This window comes from Papaver somniferum, chromosome 11 (assembly GCF_003573695.1).
Source record: "Papaver somniferum cultivar HN1 chromosome 11, ASM357369v1, whole genome shotgun sequence".
NCBI lineage: Eukaryota > Viridiplantae > Streptophyta > Magnoliopsida > Ranunculales > Papaveraceae > Papaver > Papaver somniferum.
In genome coordinates this window covers 25,049,661-25,068,760 of record NC_039368.1, presented here as the reverse complement: position 1 = coordinate 25,068,760, position 19,100 = coordinate 25,049,661, and the positions used below count along the sequence as shown (strand labels likewise).

At 39.4% G+C, this 19,100-nt stretch overlaps 1 protein-coding gene across 2 annotated transcripts; it reads left to right on the top strand.

Annotated features, from left to right (window-relative positions):
• The first annotated feature begins 1,484 nt into the window (after positions 1 to 1,484).
• On the top strand, positions 1,485 to 8,695 carry LOC113323635 (nuclear pore complex protein NUP1-like). Of its 2 annotated transcripts, none has more exons than XM_026571961.1 (9): positions 1,485 to 1,929; positions 2,503 to 2,549; positions 3,237 to 3,358; positions 3,708 to 3,912; positions 4,046 to 4,351; positions 4,460 to 4,537; positions 4,621 to 5,346; positions 5,707 to 6,065; positions 6,764 to 8,695. In XM_026571961.1, the coding sequence occupies exons 1-9, from the start codon at positions 1,665 to 1,667 to the stop codon at positions 8,283 to 8,285; spliced, it is 3,630 nt and encodes a 1,209-aa protein (XP_026427746.1). In that variant the 5' UTR covers positions 1,485 to 1,664; the 3' UTR covers positions 8,286 to 8,695. The 2 variants fall into 2 exon arrangements, with proteins under 2 accessions (XP_026427746.1, XP_026427745.1); XM_026571960.1 differs by having other exon boundaries at positions 5,611 to 6,065.
• Positions 8,696 to 19,100: the final 10,405 nt, after the last annotated feature.

Genomic DNA, 19,100 nt, shown 5'->3' with positions numbered 1-19,100 from the left:
TCACATTATCTAAGTGTCATCATATATGCTGGATCTGCTTCTTAAGTTATGTTACATGATCATTTTAATCACCCTCAGTGTTTTGAGGTTTTGAAATAATATTGGTTAAGAACGTTGTTGTAAGAGAAGTACAATAAAACTGTAAAGCACGCGTAGCTACAGTGTACTATTTCATCTAATTAAAGTGACCGTCCTTTCGGTGTACCGATGGGCAGTTTGTGTTGGTACTTGCTGTTGTTCTGGATGGATAAACTAAAATTTTCATTTCGCATGCAGAGCTATTTTACTTGTTTCAAGAAATTCATTTATCCTTTCATTCATTCTAATTGTTCATTTCGCTTGCAGAGCTATTCGGTGACCTTGCTGCTTCTTCCATCGTCATAGTTGATTGATTCCTATTGGCTTAGACAAGGTAATGACGCCAAGGGTCATTGTAAGTAGCTTGATCTTTCTGAGATCATCTTTGTTACTGTAACTAATTTACAGACTTCGTTTTATTTCAGGCTTTCAGCGCATTCGGAGGTAAAACATCCACAAACTTGCAGCGAGTCGCTGTTGGTCGCTTTATATGATATTAGGCTTTAGTATAGTAGGCAATACTCAATAGTAATGCACTCTTTTATCTTTTGAGCTTTGAACAATTGAACTCTGATCCTTTTTATTGTTAGCTTTATCAACTTTGGAGTTTGCAACTTTGCATGAACTTTATTATGTAATGTCATTTTATTTTATGGTGGGTAATCCACCACCCACCCGACCAAACCCGCCATAATGTGGGTCGGGTGAAAACCGACCCACTGTGATGTTGGGTCGGTTGCGGGTGACAACTTCTGTTACCCGCCATCAGTGGGTTGGGTGGTGGGTGAGGTCAAAACCGACCCATGTGCAGCCCTAACCATCAACCATTACAAGGGTCCATCTGAAATAATAAAAATGGCCAAGAACTGAAGTATAAATCTTAACCCACCGTTACAAGGATCCATCCAAACTAATAAAAAAAGCCTAGAGCTGAAGTATAAATGTTGCAATGCTTTAGCTTGTTTGGCACATCCAGAATTAGTCTTTTAATTTTAAGAAGTCAAAATGCTAGAAATCATTTTGGGTGGAAATTTTTTTTTTTTTTTTCAGAAACCAAAAACTAAATCTTTTATGGGTGCCTTTTGCTTTTAACTTTTATTTTTGGAGAAGCAAAAACATTTTTGTTTTTGGTATCCAAACGGGGAATCATGGGCTGATCAGCCCTCGTCCTCAAGAATCAACGGATCACAGCGAGTGCCGAAAGATGAATTTTTTTTCGTTCCCACCAAAACCCCTCCGAAAATTTCAAACAAAACTCGTCATCCCGCTTAAAATAGGATAAGGCGTGCCACGTGTTATAATCCAACAATAAAAAACCGGCGTAAATTAAATGCTACATACTCCGCAACACCTTATCAATTTAATTAAACACAAGCGAAAACACCACATGGTCGGTGTAGAAAATCTCCCTCTCATAGACTCATACTCCACTTTCTCTCTCCTCTGAGACTCGAGATTTTCTTTCTTTCTTTTTCTTCTTCTTCTTCGCTTTCGAATAAAAACCCTATTCTAGGGACTGCGCGCGGCGGTGACCGTTTTTTTCTTTCACATCTTTCTCTTTCTAAAGAACTTGAAGCAGAGCGTTAATGGCAACAACGGCGGCGGGAGCGACAGGATCTTATGAAGGAGGAGCTGGAGGGAAGTTTCAAAAGAGGCCGTTAAGAAATAGAACCACTAAACCCTATGAAAGACCGATTACAGCAATTAGGAACCCTATTGAAGCAGGAAATAGGAATGGTTGGATTTCCAGAATTGTTGATCCAGCTTATGGATTAATAACTAGAAGTGCCCAAAATTTTTTTAAATCTCTCTTTACGAAGAGTCTCACTGCTCCACCACCGCCGGTCACAGGTATGATTATTTCGTATGTTGAAGTTGTTTTGTTTTTCTTGCCTATTGATGCGTGTTAGAGGTTTTAATTGTTTTTTTTTGTTGTTATTCTTAGGGTTTTTATTGGGTACTTTTATATTTTTTAGGGTTATGTTGATTTGTTTTTAGGGCTTGTAAGATTAGTTATTTTATTAGAAGAAATTCGTTAATTTGTGTATTTAATGGTAAATTCAGAGTTACTGAAGGTGTAGGTGAGATGATCAAAACCTAATAGATATTTAGGGCCTTTGAAGATAAACACTCTAGGTTTAGGGTTATTTGGTTAGTTGTAATTTAGATTATGTTCGAGATTTTTAGAAATTGTGAAGTCTGAAATGCCTACTTTGGGAACAAGTTGCATGGATTATTTACAAGGGAATTTTTTTTCCAAGTTTTAGGTTATTTTCTGTGGTTTTTTAATTTTAAAAAAGTCATTCGTTATTCCTATTTTTTGAATGTCATTGTTTTTGTTACAATCATAATTTATGCATTATACAAAGGACGAATGTTCATGAGTTCTGATCTACATTATGTGCTAAATTTTCTTATCTGCAGAGACAAATCATGGACAGAGGGTTCAATTTCGAGAAGCTGGTCCATCTGTAAGTTTGTCTAGATTTAGGAAGTTGTTTTGCTGAAAATTGTGATTAGCTGTTGCACTGAAATACATGTGTGTTTTATTTCCGGGTTTCCCTTTTGTATTTAAGAAGAGCCTACGATAACCTATTTCCAATCCTTTACATGTCAATGCATGGATTTTTGGTACATCTTGTGTCATGATGAAAACATTAGTCTAGTTTGATATTTTACTGGATAATTGCGATTCACTTTATCTACGCTGCTCACTTACCAAGGCATCTCTTGATTTTGTTTAGAGTTTACCTTAATGAGGTGCAAGACTGCAATGTGTATGGAACAAATGCTTAGCTGTGTTTGATTTTCTCTCACTATTTTTTTTATCGCTCACTATCACATATTGCGAAGTGTTTGGAAACGAATTTAACTTGCGGGTACTCTGCTCTTTTATTCTTCAATTTCTCTCAGTAGGCTTATGGTTTCTGTGAATACGTGCCTAGACCTTTTCTTTATTCTCATGGCATGGATTGTAATGTATCTAACGTCATCAAATGGCCGTTGGAATACCAGTAGAATATGTTTTCCCCCAGCCCAGTTGGATTAGTTGCTGTGGCGTGTTTACTTGTCCCAAAGATTTTACTTTTCTCATATTTCATGTCTTTCAGTGTCCTGGAACTTTCATCCCTAGGTATTCAAGTGTTCTGTGTCCGCAGGTTCGATCCCCAGAATCACGTGAACATGCCACTGGGAATGAAGGTGATTGCTTGAAAAATAGTCTCGGGGACAGTAAAATAGATGATCTGGAGAAACTGTTGAAGGAAAAAACCTTTACGAAGTAAGTAATTCTTGTATGGCAGTTTCTAATGATATTTGATCAAGGGAAGTTTCATATATTCATTTAGTTGATATCAAATAACTTCCGTCCAGCGCCCTTGCGGTTATGATTCTCCATTTCTTTTCTAAGGTTCTGTCTTTGAAGATTTTAACATTTATATTTCCTGATCCTGAATGTTCGATTATCCTCTGATTTAAATGTAGATTCATAGCTTTTCATGTTTTTTAAGTTCAAAATACAAGACTATTCGTAGATCTGTGCTGCTGATCCTTCGTTAATGTAACATAAGTTTCATCTCTATCTGATAATTAATGGCTGAATAATTTTGATAATGTCTTCCCCTTAACAGAGACGAAATTGACCGCTTGACTGAGGTGATACATTCAAGAATTGGTGAAACTGCAGGAAACGGAAAGGAAGCTTCTGGGCTAAGTACTTCACAGAAGGCAACGACTCAAGAAAGACAACAACTCCTACATATGGCGGTTCAAGAAAATGGAATGGTCAGCCAGAACTTACACGGAGGCGTTTCAGCTTCTACTTTCAGATCAAGTGTAAAGTTCACGCTCCTTACTTTTGCACATTTAAAACAACGTATAGATGCTACTTAAATGTGTGACATTGGATTCAAATTATTGATTTTGCACTCATTGCTTACTAAGTCCTGTCACAATGCTGCTTTTGTAGGAAATGGAACAGGATGTTGCATCGCCCACTGAGCTTGCGAAAGCTTATATGGGCAATCGATCTTCCAAAGTTTCTCCTTCAACATTAGGTTTGCGTAGTCAATCACTCAGGGAAGACGTGTCACTGTTAACGAACGCACCATTTACACCAAAGTCACACAGTATGTCCCTTGTTCCAAGATCTGCTGTCCGCTTTCCTACTGTCTCTGAGAATGGGTTTATGACGCCAAGACCTCGCGGCAGATCCACGATATATAATATGTCTCGTACCCCGTACTCCCGAGTTCACAACAGCGGTGTCCTGAAGGTGCATATATAGATGCTTGAATTGTCGTTTGTCGTGTTATGCAGTTGCCTTCTTTATTTTCAAGATATTCACACCTTAAGGTTCTTGTCTGTCGTGTTTTTATTCTAGATTGATGCACAGGTGATGACCCCATCCACATCATCTCAGCGGCCTTGGGAAAATAGCACATTTTCTGGTGGTAAACAGGTCAGCATACATGAAAACAGGAAACTTGTTAATATTCACTTGGATTTTCACATTGATCTTATTATGCTATTTTTCATATGCAGCCTTCTAAAAGGAGAATCTCGGTTCTAGATAGTGATATAGGCTCTGTGGGTCCTATACGTAGGATTCGTCAGAAAACCAACATGTTAATGTCACCATCAAAAGCTATGGTCACACCTGGGAGTTCTTCCTCTAACCCGTTATCTGCTGATGGTTCTTATGCTGCTCAAGCCTCTACTTCTCCGGCACAGAATATGGACGAATCCAAGCAAAATAACACCTCACATTTGAGGCCTTCAGAAAATGGATATAACAGCATGCCTGCTACAAGTTTATCTTCAGTTCCTTCTCAGTCAACTCAGATGGCCCAGAAAATATTGCAGCAGCTTGATAAGTTAGTCCCTTCTCCTAAAGAAAAATCATCTGAGCTCAGGCTAGCCTCCGCCAGGGGCAAGTCACCTGCTAAGTTAACACTTGGTATGTTACAAGGGCAGGCTCTTAGAAGTGTCGAAGATGTAGATTCATCAAGGTTTTTGGTTAGTGCACAAAGCTCGGGTGCTCTGGATGGGGCAGGTGGTAACTCTGCTTCAGGTGCCGAGGCATCAACTTCTCCAAAGCAAGGCAAGGTTAAGGACAATGGCCCTGCGGGAGTTTTTACATTTAGAGATGAAAAGGCTCCTAAAGCGAACGGTGTAGAAACTAAATCTTCTGCTGAAGATATTGTCCCTAGTGGCAAGGCCTCAGAGATGCCTCCCCAAAAACGTGCCTTCCATATGAGTGCTCATGAGGTATGTGCCCGCCCTGGGTCTCATCTTTTTTTAGTTGGTCTATTTTTATTTGTATTTAGAGTACTCTTTTTTTTACCTGATTTAAGTATATAAATTGCATTTTTGAAAAAAATAAAGTTAAAGTCAGCTGGGACTTTAGATTCCTTCACTTGTTACCTTCTTTTATATGATCTTCATCCCTAATAACTCTTCTATCCATCAGTAGTACCAATTTATGGATGCTCTTTTCACGTCATATAATTAAACTAAAATTATTGTTTGAAGGACTATCTGGATATGGACGATGATTCTTACAGTGACAGGGTTAATTTAACCCCAGCGGTAGCTGAGACTGACAAACTCAGTACATCTATGGTGCAGAGCCCATCCAATGCTGCTGAAACAGTGTCTGTAGCGAAGCCTATTACTTCATTTTCTGAAGCGCTCACTGTAAATGCAATTTCCTCCGGGGCTGATTTTGGAGCTTCTGATGGGGCCGTTATAGTTTCGAAAAAGGATTCATCGTCTGCTCTTCCTGTCACACCTTCACCCAGTGCAGCAGTGGTAGAAAGCGCGCCTGCTTCTCAGCTCGTTTCACCAGTTGAAAACTCAGAACCGAAAGGACAAACTGCATTCGCATTCAACTTTGCCACCAAAGCTTATAACCAGGGTTCACTAGTTGAATCTACAGGCGTTGTATTTGGTGCTCCATCTATCAAAAAGATAGAGGCAATAAGCAGGTTAGCTTCACTTAGTTATCATATAATATTTTCCAGTTCAAATAGCTCTTTCCTTATATTTCTTCACTTGCATAATTTTTTTTCCCGTATGACCGTGAACTTTAAAGTGCTAGTGGTTTCTGAATTTTTTAAGATTAATCTTTTACATATCCATATTTCGGGACCTGGCGAGATCAGATTCCCTTTGAACTATACTTTGATAATTTATTTTCTTTCATTTGTGTTTGCTTGGTAAATGGTAATGAATTCTGTGCAAGTTATGGCTGAACAAATGAATGAGGACATGAAAGGATTGCTAAGTGTGTCCCACTGTTCTATCCCTGTTTTGAAGTTGTAAGACAGAAAAGCGTTGTACTCAAAAAACTTGGTTGCCGTTTTACATATCTATCTGTATCCTTCTTGTGAGAATCAAAAATATTAGGTTTAAATTGATGGATGTAAAGGTAATATTAGGTTTAAAAAATTGGATTAGTGGTGGTTTTATCACCTCTGGTTTGTATTTGAAGTACAAGTCAGTAGCGAATTAGATTACTAATGCCTTGTAGGTTTTGTAACTGCAATTTTTTGTTAGTCCATAATCTTCTGCTGATGCAATATAGCTATGGAGCAATTTTTTTCGTTCTTCAGTATATTTTGACGTTGAAGTAATTACCTATGTTGATTTAGTTATTTAACTCACTTTTTATTCTATCCTGCAGTACTGCCGCTGGAGCTGTTAGTGTGACAGAGCATGTGCCTAAAGATGCGGAGTTGGGTAAAAGTAACGGAAGTACTCGTAAGGCTGACGAGTCATCCAAGCAGTCAGAAAATGTCATTTCCTCTCCTGTACCATCATCAACTCCCCTATTCTCATTTGGAGCGCCTACTAATTCAAGCTCAAACTTGTCATCTGCTTCGACTACTTCTTTGTTCTGCCCCCCTACTACTGTAGCTCCAAATGCTTCCAAAGGTTTAGATACAAGTATAGATACCACTGGCACAACCACCGTTGTTGCTGCCAATGGCATCACCAACCCATCCAACGCTGCTAGTACTAACAGCAGTATATCTACCTTACCAGCAACCCCTGCAGCACCGTTCCAGTTCGGTTTAAGCTCTACCCCAGCAGTTGTTCCATCTAGCTCCAGTACACTGCCATTGCCATCATCTGGCTCAGAGGACAAGCATTTAGAGGGTATAACAAAGCAGCCACCACCTTCTGGTAGTCTAACCTCTACCGGGGACGCACCATCTATTACAACAAGTACTGGAAATGGCATTTTTAGTTTCAATGCTTCTAATGCAGTGAATCCCTTCGCCAATAACAAACCTCAGACTCATCCTTTTGTTTCTGCAACTGGGTCAAAGGCAGCCACTGCTGAATCTGGAAGTGGAACTGCACCATCTACTAATAGCACACCCAGTCCTTTTGGGTCTTCTGCTCCCTCTCCAACCTTCGGTTTTACCGGCGCATCGACAGTGAGCTCTGTTAGTCCTCTATTTGGTAATTCATCCCCCGCTGTTAATCCATTTGGTTCAAGTACTGGGTTTGGTCAAAGTTCTTCAACGTCCTTCTCTATGACTGCTGGTTCTTTCAGTTCTGGGACTGCTGCAAATAGTTCATTCAGTCCGAGTTTTCAGTCTACTCCATCTACTGTCTTCGGTGGATTTGCCACTGGAACCTCAACTGTAGGGTTTGCATTTGGGGCTTCAAAATCCGATGCTGGTTCGACACCTTCTACGTCAACAGGGTTCTCATTTGGATCATTACCAGCTCCTGTTAGCAGCTCTGCACCATTACCAGGGTCGTCACCGTTCTCATTCACCTCTGCGGCTTCTGGCACAGCCGCTTTGAACTCTCTCTCCCCGAATGTATCTAGTTTTGGCACAAGCCCTGTTATCTTTGGTACATCCCCAAATAACGATCAGATGAATATGGAGGATAGCATGGCCGAGGATGTTTTACAAGCATCAGCTCCTGTGGTCCCTGCATTTGGTCAGCCAACAAGTTCAACCTCACCATTCCTGTTTAATTCTCTGCCTCCATCAGGGGGGTCTCCGTTCACGTTTGGTGGCCAACAAAATCCCGTCACTCCACAAATGGCAAATCCATTCCAAGCACCGCCTGGTGAATTTGGGCTTGGAGGTGCAGGAAGCTTCTCACTTGGTAGCGCAGGGGGTGGTGATAAATCTGGTCGCAAAATAATTAAAGTTAGGCGAGATAAGTTGCGGAAACGGTAGGGCTCTCACATGATTCTCTTGTACCAAATCTTGTGATCATGAATATTGGTTGTAAGCGATGGGCCAATTTATGTTAATATGAGAGAAAGATGTCTGCAATTGAAATGTGCGGCCGTGTCCGTTATGTTCTGCTTGCCTTGACGTGTTCCAGTTTTGGTTAGTGTTCTGCAGAACATTCTATGTTCTTGTAGGGTCTCTCTGTATGTTTGGTCAGGTTGTCGTTCATGTTTTAATGTACTTTTAGTTTCTTATGTAACATAGTACGAAATTGGCTTATGTAATTTTCAGCAGTTAAAAACAAGGTACTCTATATCAGTGAGTCCTGAGCATTTGTTTTCTTGTATGTAAACGCTGAATTCTTGCACTGTGGTGGTCATAAGATGAGGAAATCTAAGCTGTTTTCTTGTATATATGCATTGAGCTTTTGACTCGACGGCAAATGTCAGATCGCTTCCCAAACTAGTGTTCCAACCAAGTTACCCAACTTGGTTTTGTGTGCACCTCATAATGGGTCTTGTAATGCTACCGCTTGGTGCAATTGAAATGATAAGGTGATTAGAGAGTGTTTTAGTGGTGGGAAATTATGCACTTATCTGCTAGTCATCTCCACTCAGCCCTAGTGGACTTATTGGGGGGAGATAAGTAACCCATATTTACTGGTAATTTTGGTGTTACTGAATCTCATTTACAACAGAAAGATCACTGGGTTCGGAAGCCAGTTTGATCTCTAGTAAAAGCAGGAAATCAATCACAGTGATTATGGGATCCAGAAACCTCATTCCATGATAATGAACGAGTCGGACATTCCCACTCATATTTTGGCTTGTCTGTAGGAGGCGTTCTGGGACCATCACTGAAGGTGTAAATTTGAAACCTCACAATTGCATTGAAGGAACCATTTGGATCGTGATGTAGAAGTAATACAGGCTGGTGACGGAAACCAAATTTCAGTTTCTTGTCTTAACGCTTAGAACCTCCGGTGGTGCTGGAAGATAACTTTATCCACTCACCACCTTTTTATCGAGATGTTTGCATCAAAATTTTATTTCTGTTGGATAATTCTCTTTGTTACCGATTCTCCAATAATACAACTTGTGTATCATCCACCGATCCGTTGCTATTCTTTGTAACACGGTTTCCATCTATGTATTACATTTCGTAATACCAACATCAAAACAAAAAAAGAAGGATAGAGAAGATGATCAATCACAAAACTTAAACAAACTTACTTGGGTGTATTGAGGCGAGTAATCTCTTTGCTTAAGACATTTGATGCCCTGTATATAATGTTGTTACAGATTTAGCGGCATATGTCTCCAACATTCAATAATACCTCGATGTTTTTCGCAACACTTCGATAACACCGAACAGCGAACGCGAGTGGATGTAGCACAAACTCTTCTTTAACTCTTGAAGACACATGCAAACTCTTAAATTTCTAGTACTAGTTTTATGACTCTAAAAAACGTACACATGAAATGAAGAATATGTGGGATTTATATAGGTTAGAGGTGACTCTTGGAGAAGTCCTTTCATGAAGAGTCACAACCCTTAGTGGAGAGTCACATCTCTTGGGATAGGACACTAATGACTCAAGTGAGTTGATACACCTATTCATATTTCTATTCAAAAATTCCAACAATCCCCCACATTGAATAAAAAATCATGCAAGTTTAATGCAAACACTAGAAAGAGTTTGTGCACGGAACATCACTGCATCGGGAGAGATAGCTTTTGGCTTTGAATCTTCCGTAGTGAATACCTACCGGGTTTACTAGTTGTTCAGTGAACGCGATATCTTGAACTGCCTAACTTTATGATGTAAACCGATGCAGTAGATATCACACAGTTTATTTCCTTACATATTCGGTTCTCGGTTGTGTTCATTTCGGCCATGAACGATGTTGGTTTTCATGAGTGCTCTAGATTAACTTAGCCTTATAGTTATCATAGAGATAGATAATCGTAGTAAACGACAATAATATTGATTGATTGATAATAAGATTGATTGATCATCTAAACAAGAAGGCTTAGCCTTTATATATGCTAGCATGACCGACTAAAAAGATAATAAAAGGAATTCTACCTAAACTAGGAAAGTAAAGGACTTGCAAAGCAAGTAAACTAAAATAGACGCAAAGGATTAACAGTCGTTGTTGATACAGACGTAAGGGATCAACAATGATTGTTGATACAGACCAATTGGACCAACTGGGACAGTTGATATATAGAAAACAGGTAGGTGTCCTACATCACTATCCCATTTTCATCGATGACGCAATTATACGCTCTCTAGAATTCGTATCATTTACCGGCTTGATACAATTTACATACACTATTTATTTTAGATGCACGTATTTGAGAGCAATTGCTTTATGATGCTGTATTAACGATTCATTTGTCGAGACATCATAATATCTCAAATTATGTGGTTCTTCCGAAAGAATTGTTTGATCAGAACAATCTACTTCTAACATACATATACTTTGGCCATTAGTATATACTCAAGGAATTTCCGAAGTTACTCTAACTCCTTCTCCGACTTTGCGTCCAAAGCTCGGGAGTTCATAGTTGATTTCAGTGTCAACCTTTGTTCGGATAATTCCTTGCTCCCAACCATATCCGTTTTACGAAAAAACACATAGTTTTAGTTTCAACATTGATAGATATATCTCAGAGTAAATTATATTCTATAATTTATTTTCCTCTTTTACTTTTGGATGCGGCGGTTCAAATTTCACATAGAAATTATCCTTTTGCAAGTGGTGATCAGATGCCTTGATCTGATTGTTCTACCCTTTCTGTTAAAAGTGAAGCCCACTCACAGTTCCTCTCTAATTAATAAATCCAACATCCAGTTCTTGTTGTCTTAAACAACACATTCTATCTATCACCAGGAGATCAATCTGACATGGTTGGTTTTTCATTTACAATTAGTTCTAATCCGCATTCACGTCCATTATCGCCCCCACACTTTGTGGAAATGTATCTCGCTTTCCACATTCATACACTTTTTGTGAATTCTTGGAAATGACTGTTTCCCAGTTTGACTTGGTTAGGGGCACGTTCTGGCTATCGGGTAGACACTCTAGTTATAACAAACCGCTTGTCATAACATTTTGTTCCCCACAGTTCTTTTTCCCTCAGGATTATTTTTCCTCGGCAGCACAATTTTATAGTTTTCTGTCCAAAACTAACCAAGTAGTGTGCACATTCGGGATATCTTGTCATGGAGTTATCCTGTTGGGTATGTGCGACAGTTTCCAGTGTCTGCATTTCTGAAGCACCAAAATACGGAAACCATTTGGCCCGATAAATCGTTTCTCTTGATGTCACTGAAAATTCCATTTATCGTTGATACCTGACTCGTCGGACAACACTCTTTCAAATGAAGTATTGTCTACAGGCCATCACCTGTATTAATAACTAGTCCTTCCAATTATAGGACCCCTTACATCTTCCGCTATCCAAGTCAACTAACAAATGATTTATCATCATTCAAATTGGTGCACTATTTAATGTCTCTAATAAGACAGCAATGATTTTGGATTCGAAATCATTAATCCAATTTAAACTGCCATCAAGATTTCTTCTAGCAGTAATCTTAATCATTTATGGATACTCCCTGCGGTCACGATGAACCCGATTGACTTGGTGACAGTTTCAAACTAAATTACTTTTCTCGAAAGTATCTCCCATTAATGGAAATTAGCCAACAGTTAAAAGATGACGTTTGTTAAAACACCACACTTTGTATACTGTTCATTGTATGAAGTCACCATGGATCATTAAAAGATCCTAATGGCTTTGTCCCGTTAGAGCCGTACCAAATACTTGGAAGTTCATACCAATTAATGACATCTCCTTCATACCCCCACATTTCATGGTTATACACAACCATGAGTGTTAAGGATCGAGCAAGAGAGAGAGGAGCATAAACACGGAAGCATAAAAGACTACATTGATAATAATTCGGTGTGTCAACTTTCATGGCTCAACAACCTATTTATATTGTTCACAAACTTGACGACCATTCAAGGTACTTTCCTAACTAAGATCAAACTCTAAACATAGACACTTTCCTAATATAACTTTCACAACTTAATGTGCATATCTCCTAAATATAGACTCTCATATATTATTTCCTAATACTGAGAGCATTGCACAACACTGTGCTACCGTGATATGAGGAATGTAGATAGCCAGTGATGGTTCAATCGGCGTTGGAAGATGGAGGTGATTTAGTCTATTGTTCGTCTCATGCATGAATGTATGATCCGAGGTGGAGAATTGTTGGTAGGATGGTCAAGGACTAGATTAGGAAATTTAGTTGGTTAAGGAAACCAAGTACTTGTGTCCTAAGTATAAAAGCTTAAGAGGTTTGTCTCTTAGAGCTAAGTTAGGAAACCCTATACACTTGTAGGAAAGTTTTTTTCCTTGTTAAGGAATGTGTCCACTCCTTTGATGTGTATAAATAGCCATAAAGAGAACTAGAGAAAACACACCTGAACTAGAAAGAGTTCTCTTCTTCTTTGCTTGAGCTTTGTATATTCCAACCTATACGGTGATATATAAAATTGATATTCCTTCCCGAGGATTCAACCTCGTTAAATACTTGTTTTTCTTGTGTGTGTGATTGTGTTCTTGGTGATATTGAGATACCTCGTAGTAGTGCAAACCTAAACGCTTCGCAGGCTTTGGCGTAACAATTGGTATCAGAGCAAGGAGACGCTCTTGGATACGGGTACTCGAATTGAAGTTGAATTGAATGTATTTTTTTCTTCAGAAGATTGCTTGAGGTAATACAAATCTCAAAGGTTCTGTTTTTTTATCTATATTTGGTTGTTTGTGAACAATGGTTGACGGGGACGGAGATCCGAAAAATCCTTTAGGAGAACATTCGGATTCCACAAATAAAGATAAAGAAACAAAAGAAGAAATACTTCATTCACATAGATCACAACTCAAGGTAGAAAAGTTTACAGGAACCAATAACTTTGGTTTATGGAGAACGGATGTAATGGATGCTCTTGTTCATCTTGACCTAGAAGAAGCTCTAGAAGGTCAGCCAGTGGAGATGTCTGAAAAGCAGTGGAACAAGATGAATAAATTATGTCTTGCTTCGGTACGAGGGTGTTTAGCAACTACAGTAAGAGTTAATTATCAGCACGAGACTTCAGCTAAGGATCTCTGGGAAAAGCTAGAGAAGGAATACCTTGTGAAGAACGTGGCCAATAGGATACATCTTAAAAGGAATTTGAGGTGCTATAACATGAAGAGAGGTGCAACCCTAACCGAGCACCTAGATTCATATAATAAACTTCTTGCTGAGTTGGTTAACTACGATGAGATAATCGACGACGAGGAACAAGCTTTGTGTCTGATAAACTCTCTTCCTGAAAAGTATGAACCAGTGATTAAAGCATTAATGCACGACAAGGATAAGATAACATACGCTGAGGTCACTACAGCATTGCGTAGTGAGGAGTTCAGGAAGATGGACCGTGAAGACCTTGCAAGTGAAGCTAATAATGATGTGCTTCTTGCAAGAGGTCGTTCAACAGACAGGAGAAGGAAGACTGGTGGTTATGGTAAAGGTAGAGGACGTTCTAAGAGTAGAACGCGATTGCGGAAAGATGAGTGTGCTTGGTGCCATGACTTTGGTCATTGGGCTAAGGATTGTACCAAGCGTAAGGAGAGAGAAGGAGATAACGGTAATACCAGGTGAACCTTGCTAAAGGTAATGAAGAATCAGATAATGCTTCTGGTTTCTCGCTAACTGTGACACCATCAACTTGTGCTATTATAGATGGTACATGGGTATTAGATACTGAAGCAACATATTATATGTCCATATCGGGACTGGTTCTCAAGTTTTGAAGAGCTTGATGGAGAAGTACGTATGGGAAACAATCATACCTGCAGGGTGATTGGGATTGGTAGTGTTCGTATCAAGATGCATGATGGTATAGTTAGAGAGCTGAAGGAGGTAATATTTGTACCTGCCATAATGAAGAATCTGATTTCACTCGGAACTTTAGAAGCTAAGGGCTATAAGATAGTCGCTGAAAATTGTGTTCTAAAGGTAATATCTGGATCTATGGTAATCATGAAGGGCACACGTCATCATAACTTGTATTACTTGATTAGGAGTACAAAAACATGGGATGTGTCTATTTATGAACACATCGAGAGAGCATCTACCGAAGACGAAGCTATGGCACATGAGACTTGCACATCCAGGTGAGAAGTCGTTGCATAGGTTGATTCAACAAGACTTGTTGAAAGGTGATATTGCCTGCAAGTTAGAATTTTGTGAACATTGTGTTAAGGTCAAAAAAACAAGAACAAGCTTTGGCATAGCTATCCACAATATTAGTGGAGTTCTTGACTATGTTCAGATGTTTGGGGTCCTTCCAAGAATGCATCATTGGGAGGGAAACATTGGTTTGTGTCGTTCATTAATGACTATTCTAGGAGCGTATGGGTATACACCATGAGGCATAAGGATGAAGTCCTAGAAGTCTTTATGAGGTGGAAAAAGGCAACTGAGACTCAAACTGGCAGAAAGATCAAAGTGCTATGTTCGGGCAACGGTGGAGAGTACAACAGTGATCCGTTCTTGCAAGTATGTCAGGATGAGGGGATAAAGAGGCACTTCACAGTTAAGAAGACACCGAAACAGAATGGGGTAGCTGAACACATGAATCGTACTTTGCTGGAGAAGGTACGATGTATGTTATCTAATGCTGGATTAGGTAAGGCGTTTTGGGCTGAGGCAGTTATATGCGTGCTTCCTCATTAATAGGTTTCCATTAGCTGCATTAGAAGGTAAAACTCCTATGGAGAAGTGGTTTGGTAAACCAACTTATGCTTATGACTCAATTCATATCATTGGTTATCCTGCGTGGTATCATATAAGTGAAAACAAGCTTGATAGCCGTGCCGTAAAAGGAATCTTTGTGGGTATGAAGAGTGGAGTAAAAGGGTTCAAGACTTGGAATCCAGTTGAGAAGAAGATAGTCATGAGTAGAGAAGTCACATTTGATGAGATGTCTATGGTAAAGTCTTGGGGTTCTCGGCAGGTGGAGAACAGAAGCACCAGTACTAATGAGCCTTTGCAGCAGGTGGAGATTGATGCAACTCCACCACTTCCAGTTAAGTATGTATCTGTTCAGAATACATCTGAAGATAGTGGGTCTGCAAGAGAAGTAGCTACTGAAGTTCCAAATGATAGTGACACTGTTGAGGAAGAGGAACAAGATTCAGTAGAAGATACAGAATCTACGGTCAGGGAGACCATATCAACCAGCAAACCGAGAAGATCAACCAGGAAGCCTGGTTGGATGAATGATTACATTACTTATGCATTACCAGTTATTGAAGATGGTACTCCTACTTCCTATTTAGAAGCTGTATGTAGTGCATAGTGTAAAGAATGGGAAGGTGCAATGCAGGATGAGATGGAGTCTCTTTACAAGAATGACACATGGATTCTTATGAAGCTTCCGAACGGTAAGAAGGCCATAGGGTGCAAGTGGGTATATGCTAAGAAAGAAGGATCTTCGGTGAATCAAGTACGCTACAAGACAAGGTTAGTTTCAAAAGGTTATGCCCAAAGAGAATGGATTGACTACAATGAGGTGTTCTCTCCGGTAGTAAAACACTCATCAATACGTGTTTGTTGGCCTTGGTAGCACAATATAATTTAGACCTAGTTCAGCTAGATGTTAAGACGTCGTTGTTACATGGGGATATAGAAGAGGAGATCTATATGACTCAGCCGACTGGTTTCAAAGTTGCTGGAAAATAAGATTGTGTTTGTAAAATGAAGAGATCGTTGTATGAGCTGAAGCAGTCTCCAAGACAATGGTACAACCGATTTGACCAGTTTATGATAGGCCAAACATACACAAGAAGTCATTATAACCATTGTGTATACTTTAAGAAGCTATATGATGGGTCTTTCATATATTTTTTCTTGTGTGTCGATGATATGTTGATTGCCTCGAATAACAAGAAAGAGATCGATAATTTGAAGTGCAAGTTGTCATCTGAGTTTGAGATGAAAGATCTGGGAGAGGCTAAGAAGATTCTTGGTATGGAGATTCAACGTTATAGAGAGAAGGGTAAAGTTTGTTTGTCTCAAAAGGCATATTTAAAGAAAGTGTTACAGAAGTTTGGTGTCTACGATGGAACTAATTAAGTACTCCCTTTGCTCCTCATTTTAAACTGAATGCACGTATGTCTCCCACTACTGAAGAAGAGCGAACGTATATGGCCAAAGTCCCATATGCTGAGGCTGTTGGTAGATTGATGTATACGATGGTATGTACAAGGCCGAACATTTCACATGCTGTTAGTATGGTCAGCCGTTATATGCATTGTCCTGGTAAGGAACATTGGCAAGCTGTGAAATGTATTTTGAGGTATCTTTATGGTACGGTTGATGTTGGCTTGGAGTTTGTGAAGGATAGAAGTAACAATCAGTTGTGTGTTGGGTATGTGGATTCTGACTATGCTGGTGATCTGGACAAGAGACGTTCAACTACAGGGTATGTATTTACCGTAGCAGGGGCACCAGTTAGTTGGAGATCAATCTTGCAGTCTACTGTGGCGCTTTCAACTACGGAGGCAGAGTATATGGCAGTGACTGAGGCATTTAAGGAGGCTATATGGTTACAATGTTTGCTAGATGACTTAGGAGTTGTGCAAGACCAACTGCCTGTTCATTGTGATAGTCTAAGTGCAATTTATTTGGTTAAGAATCAAGTGCATCATGCTAGAACCAAACATATAGACGTACGATTTCACTTTGTGAGAGAAATTCTTGAAGAAGAAGACATTCTACTTGTGGAGATCGATACCAAAGACAATCCAGCTGATATGTTGACTAAAGTAGTGTCTGGGATAAAGTTTAGACATTTTTTGAAATTGATCCACATCCTTCCAGTTTAGTGAAAGACCCTTTTGGGGTAAAGGTTCTTAGGAACCTAGTGGAGGTCTTCTATCAAGGCCATTTAAGAGAACTACGGTCCGGTTTGATTCCTATTGAGGATACGTAGGCAGCCAGTGATGGCTCAATCGATGTTGGAATATGGAGGTGATTTTGTCTATTGATCGTCTCATGCATGAATGCATGATCCGAGGTGGAGAATTGTTGGTAGGATGGTCAAGGACTAGATTAGGAAATCTAGTTGGTTAAGGAAACCAAGTACTTGTGTCCTAAGTATAGAAGCTTAAGAGGTTTGTCTCTTAGAGCTAAGTTAGGAAACCTTATACTTGTAGGAAAGTTTTTTTCCTTGTTAAGGAATGTGTCCACTCCTATTGATGTGTATAAATATCCATAGAGAGAACTAGAGAAAACACACCTGAACTAGAAAGAGTTCTCTTCTTATCTACTTGAGATTTGTATATTCCAACCTATACGGTGATATATAAAATTGCTATTCCTTCCCGAGGATTCAACCTCGTTAAATACTTGTTCTTCTTGTGTGTGTGATTGTGTTCTTGGCAATATTGAGATACCTCGTAGTAGTGCAAACCTAAACGCTTCCGCAGGCTTTGGCGTAACAATTGGTATCAGAGCAAGGAGACGCTCTTGGATACGGGTACTCGAATTGCAGTTGAAGTGAAGGTATTTTTTTTCTTCAGAAGATTGCTTGAGGTAATACAAATCTCAAAAGTTCTGTTTTTTTATCTATATTTGGTTGTTTGTGAACAATGGTTGACGGGGACGAAGATCCGAAAAATCCTTTAGGAGAACATTCGGATTCCACAAATAAAGATAAAGAAACAAAAGAATAAATACTTCATTCACATAGATCACAACTCAAGGTAGAAAAGTTTACAGGAACCAATAACTTTGGTTTATGGAGAACAGATGTAATGGATGCTCTTGTTCATCTTGACCTAGAAGAAGCTCTAGAAGGTCAGCCAGTGGAGATGTCTGAAAAGCAGTGGAACAAGATGAATAAATTATGTCTTGCTTCGATACGATGGTGTTTAGCAACTACAGTAAGAGTTAATTATCATCACGAGACTTCAGCTAAGGATCTCTGGGAAAAGCTAGAGAAGGAATACCTTGTGAAGAACGTGTCCAATAGGATACATCTTAAAAGGAATTTGAGGTGCTATAACATGAAGATAGGTGCAACCCTAACCGAGCACCTAGATTCATATAATAAACTTCTTGCTGAGTTGGTTAACTACGATGAGATAATCGACGACGAGGAACAAGCTTTGTGTCTGATAAACTCTCTTCCTGAAAAGTATGAACCAGTGATTAAAGCATTAATGCACGGCAAGGATAAGATAACATACGCTGAGGTCACTACAGCATTGCGTAGTGAGGAGTTCAGGAAGATGGACCGTGAAGACCTTGCAAGTGAAGCTAATAATGATGTGCTTCTTGCAAGAGGTCGTTCAACAGACAGGAGAAGGAAGACTGGTGGTTATGGTAAAGGTAGAGGACGTTCTAAGAGTAGAACGCGATTGCGGAAAGATGAGTGTGCTTGGTGCCATGACTTTGGTCATTGGGCTAAATATTGCGGAAAGTATCTCCCATTAATGGAAATTAGCCAATAGTTAAAAGATGACGTTTGTTAAAACACCACACTTTGTATACTGTTCATTGTATAAAGTCACCATGGATCATTAAAATATCCTAATGGCTTTGTCCCGTTAGAGCCGTACCAAATTCTTGGAAGTTCATACCAATTAATGACATCTCCTTCATTCCCCCACATTTTATGGTTATACACAACCATGAGAGCATTGCACAACACTGTGCTACTGTGATATGAGGAATGTAGG

Coding starts and splice junctions, on each gene's coding strand:
- LOC113323635 (XM_026571960.1), top strand. CDS start 1,665: ATGGCAACAACGGCGGCGGGAGCGACAGGATCTTATGAAGGAGGAGCT. Junction 5,347..5,610: donor TCCATATGAGTGCTCATGAG/GTATGTGCCCGC, acceptor TATTGTTTGAAG/GACTATCTGGATATGGACGA. Junction 6,066..6,763: donor AAGATAGAGGCAATAAGCAG/GTTAGCTTCACT, acceptor TCTATCCTGCAG/TACTGCCGCTGGAGCTGTTA.